This window comes from Macaca mulatta, chromosome 3 (assembly GCF_049350105.2).
Source record: "Macaca mulatta isolate MMU2019108-1 chromosome 3, T2T-MMU8v2.0, whole genome shotgun sequence".
NCBI classification, from domain to species: Eukaryota; Metazoa; Chordata; class Mammalia; order Primates; family Cercopithecidae; genus Macaca; species Macaca mulatta.
In genome coordinates, this window is record NC_133408.1 from 190,912,234 (window position 1) to 190,928,903 (window position 16,670).

At 41.7% G+C, this 16,670-nt stretch overlaps 1 protein-coding gene and 1 pseudogene across 2 annotated transcripts in view; one reads left to right on the top strand and one right to left on the bottom strand.

The window, feature by feature from the left end:
- Window positions 1-16,670, bottom strand: part of RHEB (Ras homolog, mTORC1 binding) — a 52,158-nt gene that overhangs the window by 18,905 nt on the left and 16,583 nt on the right. For both annotated transcript variants that reach the window (XM_077995186.1, NM_001261182.1), the window contains exon 2: window positions 4,009-4,080. Coding sequence is in view for 1 of the 2 variants with exons in the window: in NM_001261182.1 (NP_001248111.1) it covers window positions 4,009-4,080 (72 nt within the window). In the remaining variant the exon portion in view is untranslated. The remainder of the gene's footprint in view (window positions 1-4,008; window positions 4,081-16,670) is intronic.
- LOC715424 (eukaryotic peptide chain release factor subunit 1 pseudogene) lies at window positions 15,132-16,524 on the top strand (annotated as a pseudogene).

The following is a 16,670-nucleotide window of genomic DNA, read 5'->3' on the forward strand; positions in this document are numbered from 1 at the left end:
CCAAGGGGAAATGCAGGCAGTTAAATAAAAAAGCCCAGGATGTAGTGGCTTATGCCTGTAATCCCACTTTGGGAGGCCCAGGCAGGAGGACTACTTCAGGCCTAGAGTTCAAGACCACCCTAGGCAACATAGTGAGACCCAATCTCCACAAAAAAGGAAAACCTGCTCCAGCGTGGTGGTTCACGCCTGTAGTCTTAGCTACCTGCAAGGCTGAGGCAAGATCATTTTAAGTCCAGGAATTCAATGTTACCATAGCTATAATCATGCCACTGCACTCCTGCCTGAAGGACAGAGTGAAAGACCTTGTCATGTAAAATAAAATAAATTATAAAATAAAACTCAGAGCTGGGGGGAGAGGTTGGGGTTGAGAATACACACTGGTGAGTCAATAGCAAATTAAAGAGAGGGGAAGATCACTTGAGAGCAAGTGCAGAGGAAAGGCCTGAATCAGGGCACCCCGTGTTGCCAAGTCAAAAAAATGCAGAAGATTCGGCCAAGAAGACTGTGAAAGTACTGGCTCACCAGTGAGGTAAGACAAAAAGGGTAGGAGATGTCATTGTATATAGTGTATAAAAGAAAAAACAACTAATAAACATTGGCATCTATCTTTGCATGTAAAAAGAATGTAACTTGTCCTACTTGTAGCAGTAAAATGAAAAAGAAGACCTTCCATCTTGCTGTCATAGGAAAACTGCCAGTTTTTGTTACTATAGAAAAAAGGGAGGTATAATAAGAGATAGGATAGACTAGGAAATAATTCTACTCTCTCTCATTTTAACCTCATGTCAAAATGGAAAGCTGGCTTTCTTCTGACATCACTTTCCTTGAGCCCCCTTCTCTCTGCCTCTTTGAATTACCAGAGAATCCCTTTCCAACCTAAACCCCTGAAATTCTCCTAAGTAGACTAATAGCTATTTACTAGTAAATGCTACTAACCAAGGTCATAGAGGTTTCTAAAATTTGGTGTTCACAAAGCAAGATTTGTGTTACTAAAGTGTGGTGAGGACTCTTCTTTCATACCCTACTGAGAAGTCCACACCCAGGACGCAGTGCCTTGAGAATTCTGCAACACCTAACTGCAATCTCCCAACTTCCTGAGAGGAAGGCAAGGCGCTTATCATTCACCAACAGTGCTACCTGGAGATGGCAGAAGTTGGAAATTGCTGCTATGCTTGCTTTTTAATTATAAACTACCACTAGCTTAATTTAATCCTATCAATTTAGTTTGTATTGAGTTGTTAGATTAACACTGCAGTAGATAATGAAGTATATTTGCATAAGTAGTACTTCTGCTTTAAAATTTCCCCAAACTAGAAAATATGTAGTTTTACTGATACTGTTCTCCTACACCCCTACTGTTAAAGATGACACAGTCCCAGAATTTTTGCTCTCACCATGACACTTCACTGAAATGTGTCACCTCTGAGTGCTTGCTATAACAGCTTGTTCTAATATTATAAAGCGTAAAATAACTACTAAATTATTTCCAGATCTACAGTTTTTTAAAATCATAAAACCACCCACTTATTTATCTTGCTGGTAACAAGTTCATGATAACCTTTTCTTTTCTTTCCAATTCATTGTTATCACTGAACAACGAATGTTTTTCTACCAAATAGTGGAAGAAATGGTGGACTAAGGGCTCCTGCCCTGTGTTAGGTTATCAAAAGTGTAGTAAGTGGAATATAATGTCTGAATATGCCTCACGAACTTTTAATGGATACATATTCATATTTATTTCTGCTCTTGCCTACAGACTTTAACAAGTACTCTGAATTCATTTTTGAGGTGAAGAAAAGTCTTCATTATTGAACTGTAAGATAAGAAAAATTTAAAATATGACCAAAGATGATGCTGATAGCCTCAAAAAAGTAGGGTCATATTACTCTGTTTCTGAGATAACATCAAGTTACATAAGTTGGACTTTCTTCTGATCCATTACTAAGATAATGTATGTATGTACAGCTCCATGATACACAACTCCATGACTTTCCTTCCAACTCAATTTCTATTTTTGAGACCACATCTTGCACTGCTACCCAGGCTGGAGTGCAGTGGCGTGATTACAGATCACTGCAGCCTCAAACTCCTGGGTTCAAGTGATCCACCTGTCTCAGCTGAGACTACAGGCACACTCCATCATGCCCAGCTAATTCCAGTTCAGTATGAAATGGTATGAGGATACATATACAATTATCCACTTTTAGAGGCAGAGCTTACGAAGAAAACAATCTTCTATTGTTCTATTAATACAATTCCAAAATGAACCTTATTATTTCAAGGATCTAAAATCCTAAATTGCTATGTATAGCAAATATTAAAGTCTGAGATGATGATTTCCTTATGTTCTTATTCCAGTGGACAGAAAACCGAGCTTGTTCATCTAGCACTCACATTAATCTGCTCTTCACACTTGCTTACTATGATATAATGACTAGCTAGACAAATCATAGGATGTAATCAGGACTCCTCCCTGCGGATACCCAGAGGTTACTTTCATATATAACACCTTGAAAGGTTACTTTCAAAAATATTCCCAGAGTTAGTCTATCAACCAATAGGTTTCCTTCTCTGCTACCAGTACACTGACACACAAAGGACAGCCAAATATTTTAAGTAAGGGGTGAGGAAACTTTTTCTGTAAAGGGCCAGATAGTACTAGTAAATATTTTAGGCTTTGTAGGCCACCTGGTCCCTGCTGTAACTATTCAACAACTCTGCCATTGTACACAATGTAAAGGACAACATGTAAAGGAACAAGCATGGCTGTGTATCAATAAAACTTTACAGACGTTAACATTGGAATTTCATATCATTTTCACATCAGACATTATTCTTCTTTAGACTTTTATATATTATGCTTAAATGTAAAAACCTTTCTTAGCTCTTGGTCCATACAAAGACAGACAATGGGCAATGGGCCTTTCTGGCCTGCAGGTGGTTGTCTTCCAAGCTCCTTACTTTAAGCCAAAGCATTCAAGTGATTCTCTTCTCTTGCAAACCTCTGGCAGGTGAAATCTACCTCATGCATAATATGCCAACCAGGTGTTGATGAATCCCCATGTTTAAATCTACATGTTCCTGGTGACAAATCCTAGGTAAGTCCTGGTCTCAAGAATCTGAGAAAACTAGTTCCAGGGACCACCTGTGGTTCTAAGCCTGAAAAGACCAGCTTCCCTGTTTCAGATTCTCCTTAGCGATCCCTAGAATCAAGATCTGTCTCAAAGCTGGGCACAGTGTCATATGCCTGTAGTTCCAGCTACTTGGGAGGCTGAGGTAACAGGATCATTTGAGTCCAGGATATTGAGCTCAGCCTGGGTAACACTGTGAGACCCATGTCTCTTTAAAAAAAAAAAAAAAAAAATTGTCTCATGGTCCTAGAATCTATCAGGAATATGCTGAAACCACGGATTAAAATTGAACAAAGTAAAGGTCATAGCTGGTTCTCTCTTCCCTACTTTTTTCTGCACATGGCCTAAAATGTCAACAGGCTTTTTGAGCCAACTTCTTTTTAATGCTGCAACTGCTCTAACCAATCCCAGAATAGTTCATTTCTCTTTCAAATCTTTAGGGCTGGAAAGAAGGATATAGAGAAATGGGGGCGGGAGTATGGCTTCTGTAAGAATAAGGAACAGCGATCTGGAGTGTTTTTCATTCTTTCAAGCTTGGAATCCCTGGAAACTGCAATGGCTGGGAGGAAGGGGGTGTGGGGGAAAAGACTGTGTTCTCCACTCCTGTTTTTGAGCAGATTCTGGAATACGAAGATTCCAGTAATGGGCCAGATTCCTACTGACTTGATTTAACAATTTCTAGATGGCAAGGCATGCAGACATGGAAGGAAAAAATCTTTCAGGGTAAAGTAGGTAAATCTTTTGCAAGTTTTCTTTGACCCCAATCGGGAGACATACAGAATTTACCTTCTGCACTCAAAGCCTCCATGAATACACAATGGCTATTTTACACAAAAGAAGGCTTCTCAGTTTTTAAGTACTTGAAAACAATACTTACTGTTTTCTATGGTTGGATCGTAGGAGTCCACAAATTGGCCTTCAACAAATTGAATCGTCAATGAGGATTTCCCTATAAAGGAGAACAAGAGCTTAGTGTGTGTTGGCATATAAAGGTAAAAATTTTTAATTTTGCTGTTTCATTAAAAAACCACTAATAGATGAAGAAGCTGAAGGTATTAGGGTCAAAAAACATTCCTTTAATTAGCATTTGGGCAATTTCAAAAAATGAAATAAATTTCATTAATTTGCTTTATATGAGGATATTATGCAATTAAGCTATTACCAAGTAAACTTGTCTGTGACATTAACAAATATTACTGACCAACAAGCACATCAGATATTCTGTTAAAGGTAAACTAAAAGGTTTAAAGTAAGCTAAATTTCCTCTAGTATCCTTGGAATCCTGCTATTTAATGTTAATATGAAAATTAAAATGATTAGTTTCGTTGTATTCTTTCATATATGACCATTAGAAGTGTTACCAAGTACAGCTTTTAAAAAGAGTAATACGGCCAGGTGCCATGGCTCATGCCTGTAATCCCAGTACTTTGGGAGGCTGAGGCAGTTGGATCACCTGAGGTCAGGAGTTTGAGACCAGCCTGGCCAACATGGTGAAACCCCGTCTCTACTAAGAATAACAAAAATTAGCTGAGTGTGGTGGTGGGTGCCTGTAATCCCAGCTACTTGGAAGGCTGAGATAAGAGAATCGCTTGAACCCAGAAGGCAGAGGCTGCAGTGGGCCAAGATCACACCACTGCACTCTAGCCTGGGCAACAGAGCAAGACCCCGTCTCAAAAAAAAATAATAATAAGAGTAATCTGAAAATATGTAACATAAGTCTTTATCTTAAAAACTCCTTTGAAGGGCCGGGCGCGGTGGCTCAAGCCTGTAATCCCAGCACTTTGGGAGGCCGAGACGGGCAGATCACGAGGTCAGGAGATCGAGACCATCCTGGCTAACACGGTGAAACCCCGTCTCTACTAAAAATACAAAAAACTAGCCGGGCGAGGTGGCAGGCGCCTGTAGTCCCAGCTACTCGGGAGGCTGAGGCAGGAGAATGGCGTGAACCCGGGAGGCGGAGCTTGAGTGAGCTGAGATCCGGCCACTGCACTCCAGCCTGGGCGACAGAGCGAGACTCCGTCTCAAAAAAAAAAAAAAAAAAAAAAAAAAAAAAAAACAAAACTCCTTTGAAGCTAGAAATCCTATCTCATTCAGTATGAAAGGCCTAGCAGTATCTAGACAATTAAGAAATGTATGGATTTCACAAAATCGCCAATAATTGAACTTGTATGTTAATAATCAACAACTAGAGCTTCTCACTCTTCTGTTACCTAAAATGTCTACTGGAGGACTTCAGAACAGGGTATGTGCCCTGTGAAGAAACCGCATGAGAGGCATAGTTCAGATGACTTTATCACCAGGAATGAGGAAGTGGTCCCTCCCCAATTTCACCTCCAAACCCTTCCTTCTCTCTCACATCCTCGGAACATTATTACACACATGCTGTATATGCCTGGTGTCCTTAACTCCACCAGAACAGGACGTGCAGTGAGAGTGAAGGAGAGGCACGGTAACACCCATCTTACACTTTTGGGTTTAATTTCCGCTTGTTTCTCCTCCAAACTATGGATAGGTATAGTTGCACAACGTTTTCACACCAAAGGCATTCCTCAAAATTTAAATTGTTAAAAAGTTGGCTTAACAGTAGTGGTTGCTGGCCGGGTGTGGTGGCTCATGCCTGTAATTCCAGTACTTTGGGAGGCTGAGGCGGGTGGATCACCTGAGGTCAGGAGTTCGAGACCAGCCTGGCCAACATGGTTGGCCCTGTCTCTACTAAAAATACAAAAAAAGTTAGCCAAACATGGGGATGGGCACCCGCAATCCCAGCTACTCAGGAGGCTGAGGCAGGAAGACAGCTTGAACCAGGAGGCGGGCGTTGTAGTGAGCCGAGATGGCGCCACTGCACTCCAGTCTGGGCACCAGTGAGACTGTCTTATTAAAATAAAAAAAGTAGGGGTTGCTGGGAAGGAAAGGCCACAAGTTGGCAGACCTATTTACTCCTTATCAGCGGCCCAATATACAGTTTGAAATGTCTCTAGAATTACTAAAACCTGAAACTATTCTCTACAAAGCAACTTACATGAGCATTTGAAAATTAAATGCTACTTCTCTGCTTCCAATCCTCATTGCAATTAGAATCAATTCCCAACTTCTAGCCATGGCCCACAAATACCAGGCCATCCCTGCTCTGGCTACCACTCTGACCTTTTCTGCCAACAGCCCCCAACAACCCGTCCTGAGGCTCCAGTCACATCCCTTCTGCTCCTGGAGTTCCTGCCTGCCTTGGCCCCTTTATTCTAGCAACGCCCATCCCCCCATCTCTGAATATATGACTCATCTTTGTCATTCTGATCTGAGCTCAAATGTTAGTTCCACAGAGAAACCTTCAAGACCACCCTAAGGTAGTACCCATGCCTTAAAAGTCATTCTCATAGCTACTGCTTTATTAAGTTATTTGAAATTATCTTCATTGAGTGAACACTCTACTGAAGCCAGCACAGGGCCAGCTGACACACTGTAAACATTGAGATTTCTGAACAAATGAATGAAATTAAAGCGTAGACCTCCAAATGTCACTCTTAGCCATTCAGATACTACAAAAGATCTCAATTTTATACAAATGAAGTAGAAAACACAGTTCATCAGAAATTAAGAAACAATTCAACTAGTATTTATTGGTACCCAATCACAGGCCTGCCTGTGATATAGGAATACAATAGTTCAAGAATTCCACAAATTTAAATTGAATTGTGTTGAAAATAAACCATGTTATATATGCTAGCCTGTAAAGGAGAATTTAACTCAAAATATAGCAGAACTACTTCAGGTAATAAAAACAGCAAGGGGAAAACTCCTCTCTTACGTTATTGAAACTGAAAAATTAGGAGTAAAAAAATTGTTATTTACACTGAATGCTACTGCTTAAAGAAATGAAACTTAATTAGAAAGAAAGAAGACAAAAAACTTCTTAAGAGCTTTTGCAGGGTACTTCTAAGGACTCTGGTGGGCTTTTTATACCCTTATGTGGGTGGGATAAGGGTTTGTGGGGTTTTTGTTTTGCTTACAAATGGAAAGGAAAGAAAGCAGATCATTTTCTCCCTAAAGATATGGGCAAGAGTTACAAAGAAAAAAGGAAATAATAGAATTTAAAAGACTTTTGCAACATTTTGTGTAGTAGAACTGGACTAAAAACAGTGAAAGAGGAGCTAAGTATCATACATGGGATAAGCTCCCTAAGCACTGGGCAACCGGAAGCCCCTGGATCAGACAGTCCTCTGAACTGGCACTGGTCAAGTCTCAACAACCTGACTTGCGGGAGTGAAGGGATGGGGAGCAGAGTTTCAGGAGTTTCCTGTGAAATTTAGGAAGCCACATTTGAACAGAAAAGAAAGTTACACACATTAAGCAAGACAGCATGAGATCAAGTGCAAACATGTAGTGAGAGAAGAGCTCCTCATTTGTATCACAATGGGCATATACTATTTGACAGGCTAAATTAACATTTCGGTTAAAAACTAAGTAATCATTCTGGTAACAGACAATGTAGTCTAACCAAAATCACATCGCAGGTTGACAGCCAACTGTTGTTTTCACGAATAGTAAATTGGGATACCAGAATTTAAAACTTATTTCTCCAGGGTGAAAACTGGATTCTCAGACTGGCCCTGGGAGAAAGGTATTGTTCATTAGCAGAAGTGGCACTGAAGAAAAATGACATTTCCCTTGGGTCTCTCCTCCCTGGGGCTCTCCCGCTAGGGTGAGGTCATTAATTATTTAAATAATCCAGAAGGGATAGGAAGGTTATGTTTGCTAACATGCTGTTTTCTGCCATTTCCATTGAAAGTGCTATTATTAGATAATTAGTGTTGAAATCTTGACAAGTCAGCATTAAATGCTAATGAATCTTCATAAATAAACCCCATCGCTCATTTTCAAGTGTTCTCAGTTCTAGTTATAATTTCTGGCTTTAAGGAGTGTCTTCTGGAGACGTAGTTCACATCTTTTGGTTAGGATTTTCATGTAGTCTGCTTGCAGCCATAAAAAGGCATTTGTGATCTCTACTGTGATCATCTTTAACCTTTTTCTCTCAATAACTTCATATATTTACTTTGGCTTTTGTCCTTAGCAAATTCAGGTCTGGAAACACTGTTCTTTGCTGAAGACAATCTCACACTCCAGATCAACTCTTTGGAAAAATGTTACATGAAAACTACGTAGGAGTGATCCCAAATAAATGGAAAAGTAGCCCATACTCAGACATGTGTTTATCCTCAAACACAAACCACTCATGTAATGACATAAATTACTACAAATGCTTTAAAAGGCAGTATCTCAATTCCCACAATTAACTGTCAAATATTCTTCCTCCAAACCAAAACCCACCTTAGTTTTTAAAAATAAAAATTATTTAAAAAAATTATTCTAAGCGTTTATCGGGGAATAGCATCATATTATTTTTTTTCCAATGATAAAATGGTACAGTGAATTTTTCACCTGGTATTTTCACTACAGAAGCTGTATGTACTTTCAGGGGTGTTGACTCAACCTTATACCTCGTGATTATTGCAAAACAGGCACTGCTTACAGAATTATTTTAAGTTTTCAGATTAATATTGACTTTGTTATCATGATTATTCTCCTAAAAACTAACTTTTTAGCCAGGTGTGGGGGCTCATGCCTGTAATCCCAACACTTTGGGAGGCCGAGGCGGGTGGAATGTTTGACCCCAAGAGTTTGAGACCAGTCTGAACAACATGGTAAAACCGTATCTCTACAAAAAAATATAAAAATTAGCTGAGTGTGGTGAAGTCTCAGTTACTCAAGAAAGTGATGTAGGAGGATCGCTTGAGTCCAAGGGTTGAGGCTGTGTGCGTGAGGGTACCACTGCCCTCCAGCCACGGTCTGTCCCCCCTCCCACCGACTCCCTACAAGCCCAGCATTTTCCCAAACAGTTTATACATTGCTTGTTCATTGGGATATGATGGGGAAGACCAGATTTTCAATCTATTAACTAGTCTATCAAGGCATTCTGCAGAAAGGGGAGTCCATTAGAACCAATGTAATGTATCTAGGACCCAACCCATTCCAGGGCTGCTTTCATCACCTCAAATTCATAACATAACTTTAAGGGGCTTTGATGACCATGGACACAAGCTAACAGCTTAGCCTGAAAGCCCATGGCCTTTGCACCAGTAATCCTCTCCATGCCACTTCAGCAACCCAGCTCCTGAGCATACCAAGAAGTGCCTGGTCACCACCCAGACTGCTGTTCCTCTGGCATCTGCCCTTCCTCCCACCTATCAATCAATACACAGGACCATGTATTCCCCAGTGGTCTCCCTTTCTGATTCTCATCATCTAATCCAAACCATCTCTACAAGCAATGTTTTCAAATCAGTGGTGTGGCCTAACTAGTCATGAAGTCAATACACTGTGCCATGACCCACACTATTTTTTTAAGAAATAGGAATGCCAGCATGGACTACAAACAAGAAAGGTGTTATGAACCTTCTATCTCAGTTATACACACATTTATTACTGGGTCACAGTGTAAAATGTGTTTCTTACTAAGGTGGCTGCAGACAAAAATGTTAGAAATATACTAAACTATGACCTTGAATCTCCAATCTCCACCAGGTTTCTTTCTTCCCTACACAGTATAAGCCCCAAGACAAATCGTCCACTGCGCTGTTCTAAGAAGTCTCCAATTTCCCTTCTATAGGGCCCTTTAACGAATCTGATTTTTTATTTTTTTGAGATGGAGTCTCGCTCTGTCACCGAGGCTGGAGTGCAGTGGCGCAATCTTGGCTTACTGCAAGCTCCGCCTCCCAGGTTCACACCATTCCCCTGCCTCAGCCTCCCAAGTAGCTGAGACTACAGGCACCCGCCACCACACCCAGCTAATTTTTTTTTTTTTTGCATTTTTAGTAGAGACGGGGTTTCACCGTGTTAGCCAGGATGGTCTCGATCTCCTGGCCTCGTGATCTGCCCGCCTCAGCCTCCCAAAGTGCTGGGATTACAGGCATGAGCCACGACACCCGGCCACAAACCTCTATGATCTTAATCTAATCAATTGCCTTTGTAAGCCTGTTGAGCTCAGCTACAGAAAATTTCAAAACCATGTGGGTTGGTGACCCTTAGCAAGCTAAGGTCTATCCCTCCACATCCCATTGCTTTAGAATCCCGAGTGGCTTCTTCCTTGCCTCCAACAGTAGTAATTCTTTCTCAAAGTGTGGGCCCAGCAGCTTACTACTACATGGTAACCTGTAAGAAATTATTGAGCCCCACTCAAACCTACTGGATGGGCAACTCCAGAATGGAAGTATGAACAAGCCCCCTAGGTGATTCAGTTGTGCAGTTCTGATGTTTAGGAGCCACTGCCCTCATGCAACAAGTTCATCTATTATCACCTATCGTCTCCAGGGTGTTCCCTAATTCTCCAGCTCCTACCAGCAACTCAGTTCATAATCACTTAAAGGACACCTACTATGGGCCAGGCACTGAGGATATGCTATGACTTCTGAGCTATGAGGAAGGCACTCTCAATGTCCCAATTGCTGCTATCCTCTACTCACCCAGTGTCCTAGCCTTGGTGCATACGCATCAAACACAGTGACTGGAGCCCCTGAGCTGGGCACGTAGCCCTGTCTGCCTTACACAGTCTGACGTTTTCACTGGAGGAAGAGTTAGCCACCCTCCCCTTCCACAAAAGTTGTTCTATCCCCTTGTTCTCTAGATCCCACACTCCCTCCTCGTCTCCTCTGAACCTTCCTCCTTATAAACACATTTTTGGTTTACCTCATTCCATGTGGCTTGTTATAATGGTATCTCTGAAATATTTAAATAGATTTAAAAATCCAAGGGGGCATATTGATTAGGCTCCCCTTTGCTCTCAGCGTTACAGGGAACTCTTGCTGGATGCTGCAGTCGTTGGGTGCCACACACTCGACCATGAAGATGAATGCACCTTACAGAAAACGATCTCAGCCACTTACAGCTCCATTTTACTCACCCTAAATTAAATGTGCCCATGGGGATACACCTGTGCGCCCTGTAGAACTCTAATTAAACACCCCTGACAAAAGGTGTGTAGGTCCTGGCTTGAGGAGCCTTCAAGGAAAAGGTCAGACAAATAGAGGTTAAAGTACTGGAGGCAATTAAGGAAGAGAAGCAGCTCTCCAACTTTAGGAGAAACATCAATGAAAGAAATCAAACATCAATGAAACCTGCAGAATAGAACTCAGTGAATACCACTGAATTGAATGGATACAGTAATTGTAATCTCAGCAGTTTTGGAGGCTGGGCTGAGGCTGGCAGATTGCTTGGGCCTAGGAATTCAAGACCAGCCTGGGCAACACAGTGAGACCCCCCGTCTCTATAAAAAAAAAAAAAATGAAAAAATTAGCAGGGCATGGTAGTGCACGCCTATGCTCCCAGGTACTTGGGAGGACCACCTGAGGCCTGGAGGTCGAGGCTGCGCTCCAGGCTGGGTGACAGAGTGAGACCCTCTCTTAAAAAGATACAATTGAAAAGCTACTGGCCAGAGGCAAGCGGCAAGCTGTGACTTCTGGATGTCTACCTCCCTATTGACTAAATGATGACATTCCCGCAGAACAGCTATTAGGTTTCTTCCCTCCAGCTTGGTTATACATTTACTTAAACCTCTACCTAGTTTCATCAGTTACAAACAGAATCCCTTTTGTAGAACAAGAAGATTAACTCTCCAATTGTCCCTTCTCTCAGTTCTACCTCCTAACAGCTGTATTTTTACAGTTCCAAGCATGGCAATATTCCATTCCATTCCATTCTGAATCCCAAGTTTTCAAAGTTCTGACTACAGATTAATTCATTCATTTACTCAAGTATCTATCTGTTAAACAGCTACTAAGTACAAGGCACAATTCTAAGCATGGGAACCCCTTCCTCAGTATATAAATTCTAATGGGGAGAAACATATTAAAAATAAACACAATAGGCCAGACACAGTGGCTCACGCCTATAATCCCAGCACTTTGGGAGGCCAAGGTGGGCGGATTGCCTGAGCTCAGGAGTTCGAGGCCAGCTGGCGAAACCTCGTCTCTACTAAAAATACAAAAAATTAGCTGGGCATAGTGGCACGAGCCTGTAATCCCAACTACTGGGGAGGCTGAGGCACAAGAACTGTAATCCCAACTACTGGGGAGGCTGAGGCACAAGAATCACTTGAACCTGGGAGGTGGAGGTTGCAGTGAGCCGAGATTGTGCCACTGCACTCCAGCCTGGGCGACAAGAGTAAAAAGGGAGGGAGAGAGGGAAGGAAAGAAGGAAGGAAGAGAGGGAGAGAGGGAGGGAGGGAGGCGGGGGGAAAGAAAAGAAAGAAGACAGTGGGTAAAGGTTTAGGATTTAAACTCAAGATCGTGGTGTGAATCCTAACTGTGTCAAGACATTGAAGTTAAGCGCTCTGGGCTGCAAAATCTCTCTGCATCATAATTATTAAATGAAATCACAGATATAAAGCACAGTACCTGGTACCCATCACATACATATTCAGTAAACAGTTATTCAATTCTGTACCACAATCCCATAGTCAATCAAGCTTTTCCCAAATTATGATCAACACCTTGAATTCACAAACACCAACTTAAGTCCTACTCCACGTGTAATTGTGGAAGAGTCCGTATAAAATACCTGATTGAAACCTAAAAGGAACCTGTAGTCTCAACAGGGAGAAAGGTACTACTAATTGTGAAAATCAAATATTACCCTCCTCCACCTTAGAAATGTCTTTTGTTTGGAGACAGGGTCTCCCCTCGGTTGCCCAGGCTGGAGTGCAGCAGTGCAATCAGAGCTCACTGCAGCCTCCAACTTCTGGGCTGAAGGTATCCTCTTGTCTTAGCCTCCCAAGTAGCTGGGAATACAGGGGTGTCCCTATCAGGCCCACTGAGTTTTTTTTTGTAGAGATAGGGTCTCACCATGCTGCCATGCTGGTCTTGAACACCTGGGCTCAAGCGGTCCACCCATTCTGTCCTCCCAAAGTGCTGAGATTATGGGTGCGAAACCACTGTGCCTGGCCTGAAAATGTCTTTAAAAAAACATGCTTAAGATTTTCTTTCAAAAGCCACTAGGGGTTTTCCAGTCAGAAGAGTGATATGAGAAGATGAAACACTAGGAAGATGAGAATGCGATTCTGAAAAATGGACTAGAAATAAAAACTGGACTTTTTTTTAGTCCACTTCAATATAGGTACTTATTACAAACCAACAAAAAAAAAAAAAAAAGGGAAAAATCTCTTAGAAAAAAATAAAAAAATCTTAAGAAGAAACAAAGTATGTATCTGATTTCAAGACTTACTAGGAGTCTAAAGTAATTAAGACAGTGTGGTACTGGCCTAAGGACAAACACAGATTAATGGAAGAAAATGCACACTCCCAAAATAGAGCCATACATATGTATGATCAATTGATTTTCAACAAAGAACGGTCTTTTCCAACAAATGGTGCTGAAACAACTGGATGTCAATATCAGAAAAAATAAAAGAGGCTGCGGCAGTAGCTCATGGCTGTAATCCCCACACTTTGGAGCCGAGGTGAGAAGACAGCTTGAGGTCAGGAGTTTGAGACAAGCCTGGGCAACACAGCAAGACCAGCCTCTACAAAAAAATTTTAAAATAAAAACAGAAGAGAGAGAAGCTTGGCTTGTATCCTATAAAAATGTATAGGATCCAAAATTGATCATATTGCTTGAGCCCAGGATTCAAGACCTGCCTGGGTAACATAGCGAAATCTCACCTCTACAGAAAATCAAAAAATGAGCCAGGTGTGGTGGTGTGCTCCTGTGGTACCAGCTACCAGGGAGGATGACGTGGAAGGATCATTTGAGCCTGTCAGGTTGAGGCTGCAGCAAGCTGTGATTGTGCCACTGCACTCCAGTCTGGGTGACGGAACAAGACCCTGTCTCCAAAATCAAAAAGATCATAGACCTAAATGTAAAAGCTATGAAACTTCTAGGAGAAGCATTGGAAAAAAATCTTTGCAAACTTGAGTTGGGTGAAGATTCTTAGGTATAAAATTCAAAGTACAATCTGTAAAAGAAAAAAATAACATCTTGGACTTGATCAAAATTAAAAACTCTACTAAGAGCCTTGTTAAGCGAATGAAAAGACAGGCCACAGACTGGGAGAAAATATGTGCAAAGGACCCACAAGTAGAGTATGCCTAACCCTCACGACTCAACAACAAGAAACAATCCAATGAAGAAACTGAGCAAAAGATATGAACACTTTAACAAAGAAAATATGCAAGTGGCAAAGCATATTAAAGATGCTTTTAACATCATTATCCATTAGGGAAATGTAAATTAAAAATTACAATGAGATCTACACACCTAATTAAAATGGCTAAAATAAAAAATACTGGCCATCCCAGTGCTTGCTAGGACGTGGATCAACCTATACGCTCACCCACTGCCTGTGGGAATGCAAAATAGTGCAATTTGGCAAGTTCAGCAGCTTCTGAAAAGCTTAACCTACACTTACCATATGACTCAGCAATCTCATTCCTAGGTATTTATGGAAGACAAACGAAAATTTATGGTCAATACAAAAACCTGTATTTGCATGTTTATACTGGCTTTACTAATAATTGCCCTGAAGTTGAAACAAACCAAATGTCCTAAATTATGTTAAACCCACCCCACAGCCTTGCACTCTGCCCCGGTGGAAGAAGTGATATCACGGGCACCATGTAAGCGCACTGCAACATATGCAGCTCCCTGGTGAGAGGGAGCCGGCGTCCTACCAGCTGCTGCTGCCCAGGACTGGGCCCTTAGGGAGAAGGAGATGAGAAGATGGTGGACGACCCCAGTGCTGTGGACAGGAAGGTGGAGATATGGAAGATCAAGAAGCTCATTAAGAGCTCAGAGGCGGGCTGGGCGTGGTGGCTCACGCCTGCAATCCCAGCACTTTCAGGGGCCGAGGCAGGCCTGCGGATCACCTGAGGTCAGCAGTTCAAGACCCATCTGGCCAATATGGTGAAACCCCGTCTCTACTAAAAATACAAAAATTAGCTGGGCGTGGTGGCACGCGCCTGTAGCCTCAGCTACTCTGGAGGCTGAGGCAGAAGAATCTCCTGAACCCGGGAGGCGGAGTGGCAGTGAGACGAGATCATGCCACTGCACTCTAGCCTGGGCAACACAACCGTCTCAAAAAAAAAAAAAAAAAAAAAAAAAAAAGAGCTTGGAGGCGGCCTGCAGCAATGGCACCAGCATGATATCATTGATCATTCCTCCCAAAGACCAGATTTCACCAGTGGCAACAATGTTAGCAGATGAGTTTGGAAATGCATCTAACATTAATTAATGGCAGGAGTAAACCACCATTGAGTCCTGGGAGCCATTACATCTATACAACAAAGGCTCAAACTGTATAACAAAGTACCTCCAGATGGTCTGGTTGTTTACTGTGGAACAACTGTAACGGAAGAAGGAAAGGAAAAAAAAGAAAGTCAACATTGACTTTGAATCTTTCAAACAAAATTAATACGTCATTGTATTTGTGTGACAACAAATTCCATGCTGGGGCTCTTACAGCACTACTTTCAGACTATAGCAAGTTTGGATTCGTTGTAATAGATGGAAGTGTGCACTTTTTGGCACACTCCAAGGAAACATTAAGAGAAGTCCTGCACAAATTCACTGTGGATCTCCCAGAGAAACACAGTAGAGGAGGATAGTTAGGCTTGCGTTTGCCCGTTTAAAAATGGAAAAGCGACATAACTATGTTCAGAAAGTAGCGGAGACTGCTGTGCAGCTGTTTATTTCTGGGGACAAAGTGAATGTGGCTGGTCTAGTTTTAGCTGGATCCGCTGACTTTGAACTAAATCAATCTGGTGTGTTTGATCAGAGGTTACAATAGAAAGTTTTAAAATTAGTTGTTATATCCTACGGTGGTGAAAATGGATTCAACCAGGCTACTAAGTTATCTACTGAAGTCCTCTCCAAAGTGAAATTCATTCAAGAGAAGAAATCAATAGAACGATACTTTGATGAAATCACCCAGGACACGCCCAAGTACTGTTTTGGGGTTGAAGATACACTAAAGGCTTTGGAAATGGGAGCTGTAGAAATTCTAATGGTCCATGAAAATCTGGATATAATGACATTATGTTCTTCATTGCCAAGGTACAGAAGAGAAAATTCTCTAACTCCAGACCAAGAAAAGGATAAATCTCATTTCACAGACAAAGAGACTGGACAGGAACATGAACTTATCGAGAGCACGCCCCTGTTGGAATGGTTTGCTAACAACTATAAAAAATGTGGAGCGACATTGGAAATTGTCACAGATAAAACGCAAGAAGGGTCTTGGTTTGTGAAAGGATCTGGTGGAATTGGAGGTATCCCGCGGTACGGAGTAGACTTCCAGGGAATGGAATACCAAGGAGGAGACAATGAATTTTTTGACCTTGATGATTACTAGGTAGTTGACATAGGTCCGGCAAAATGTGCCTCACCCTCCAGCATCCAACCCAAGGAACATACCCATGGTGGAATCCAAACAGATCCCTGCCTTATAACTGGAACATTTCCAGAACTTTATCCATGAGCACTGGTTATTGAAAAGAC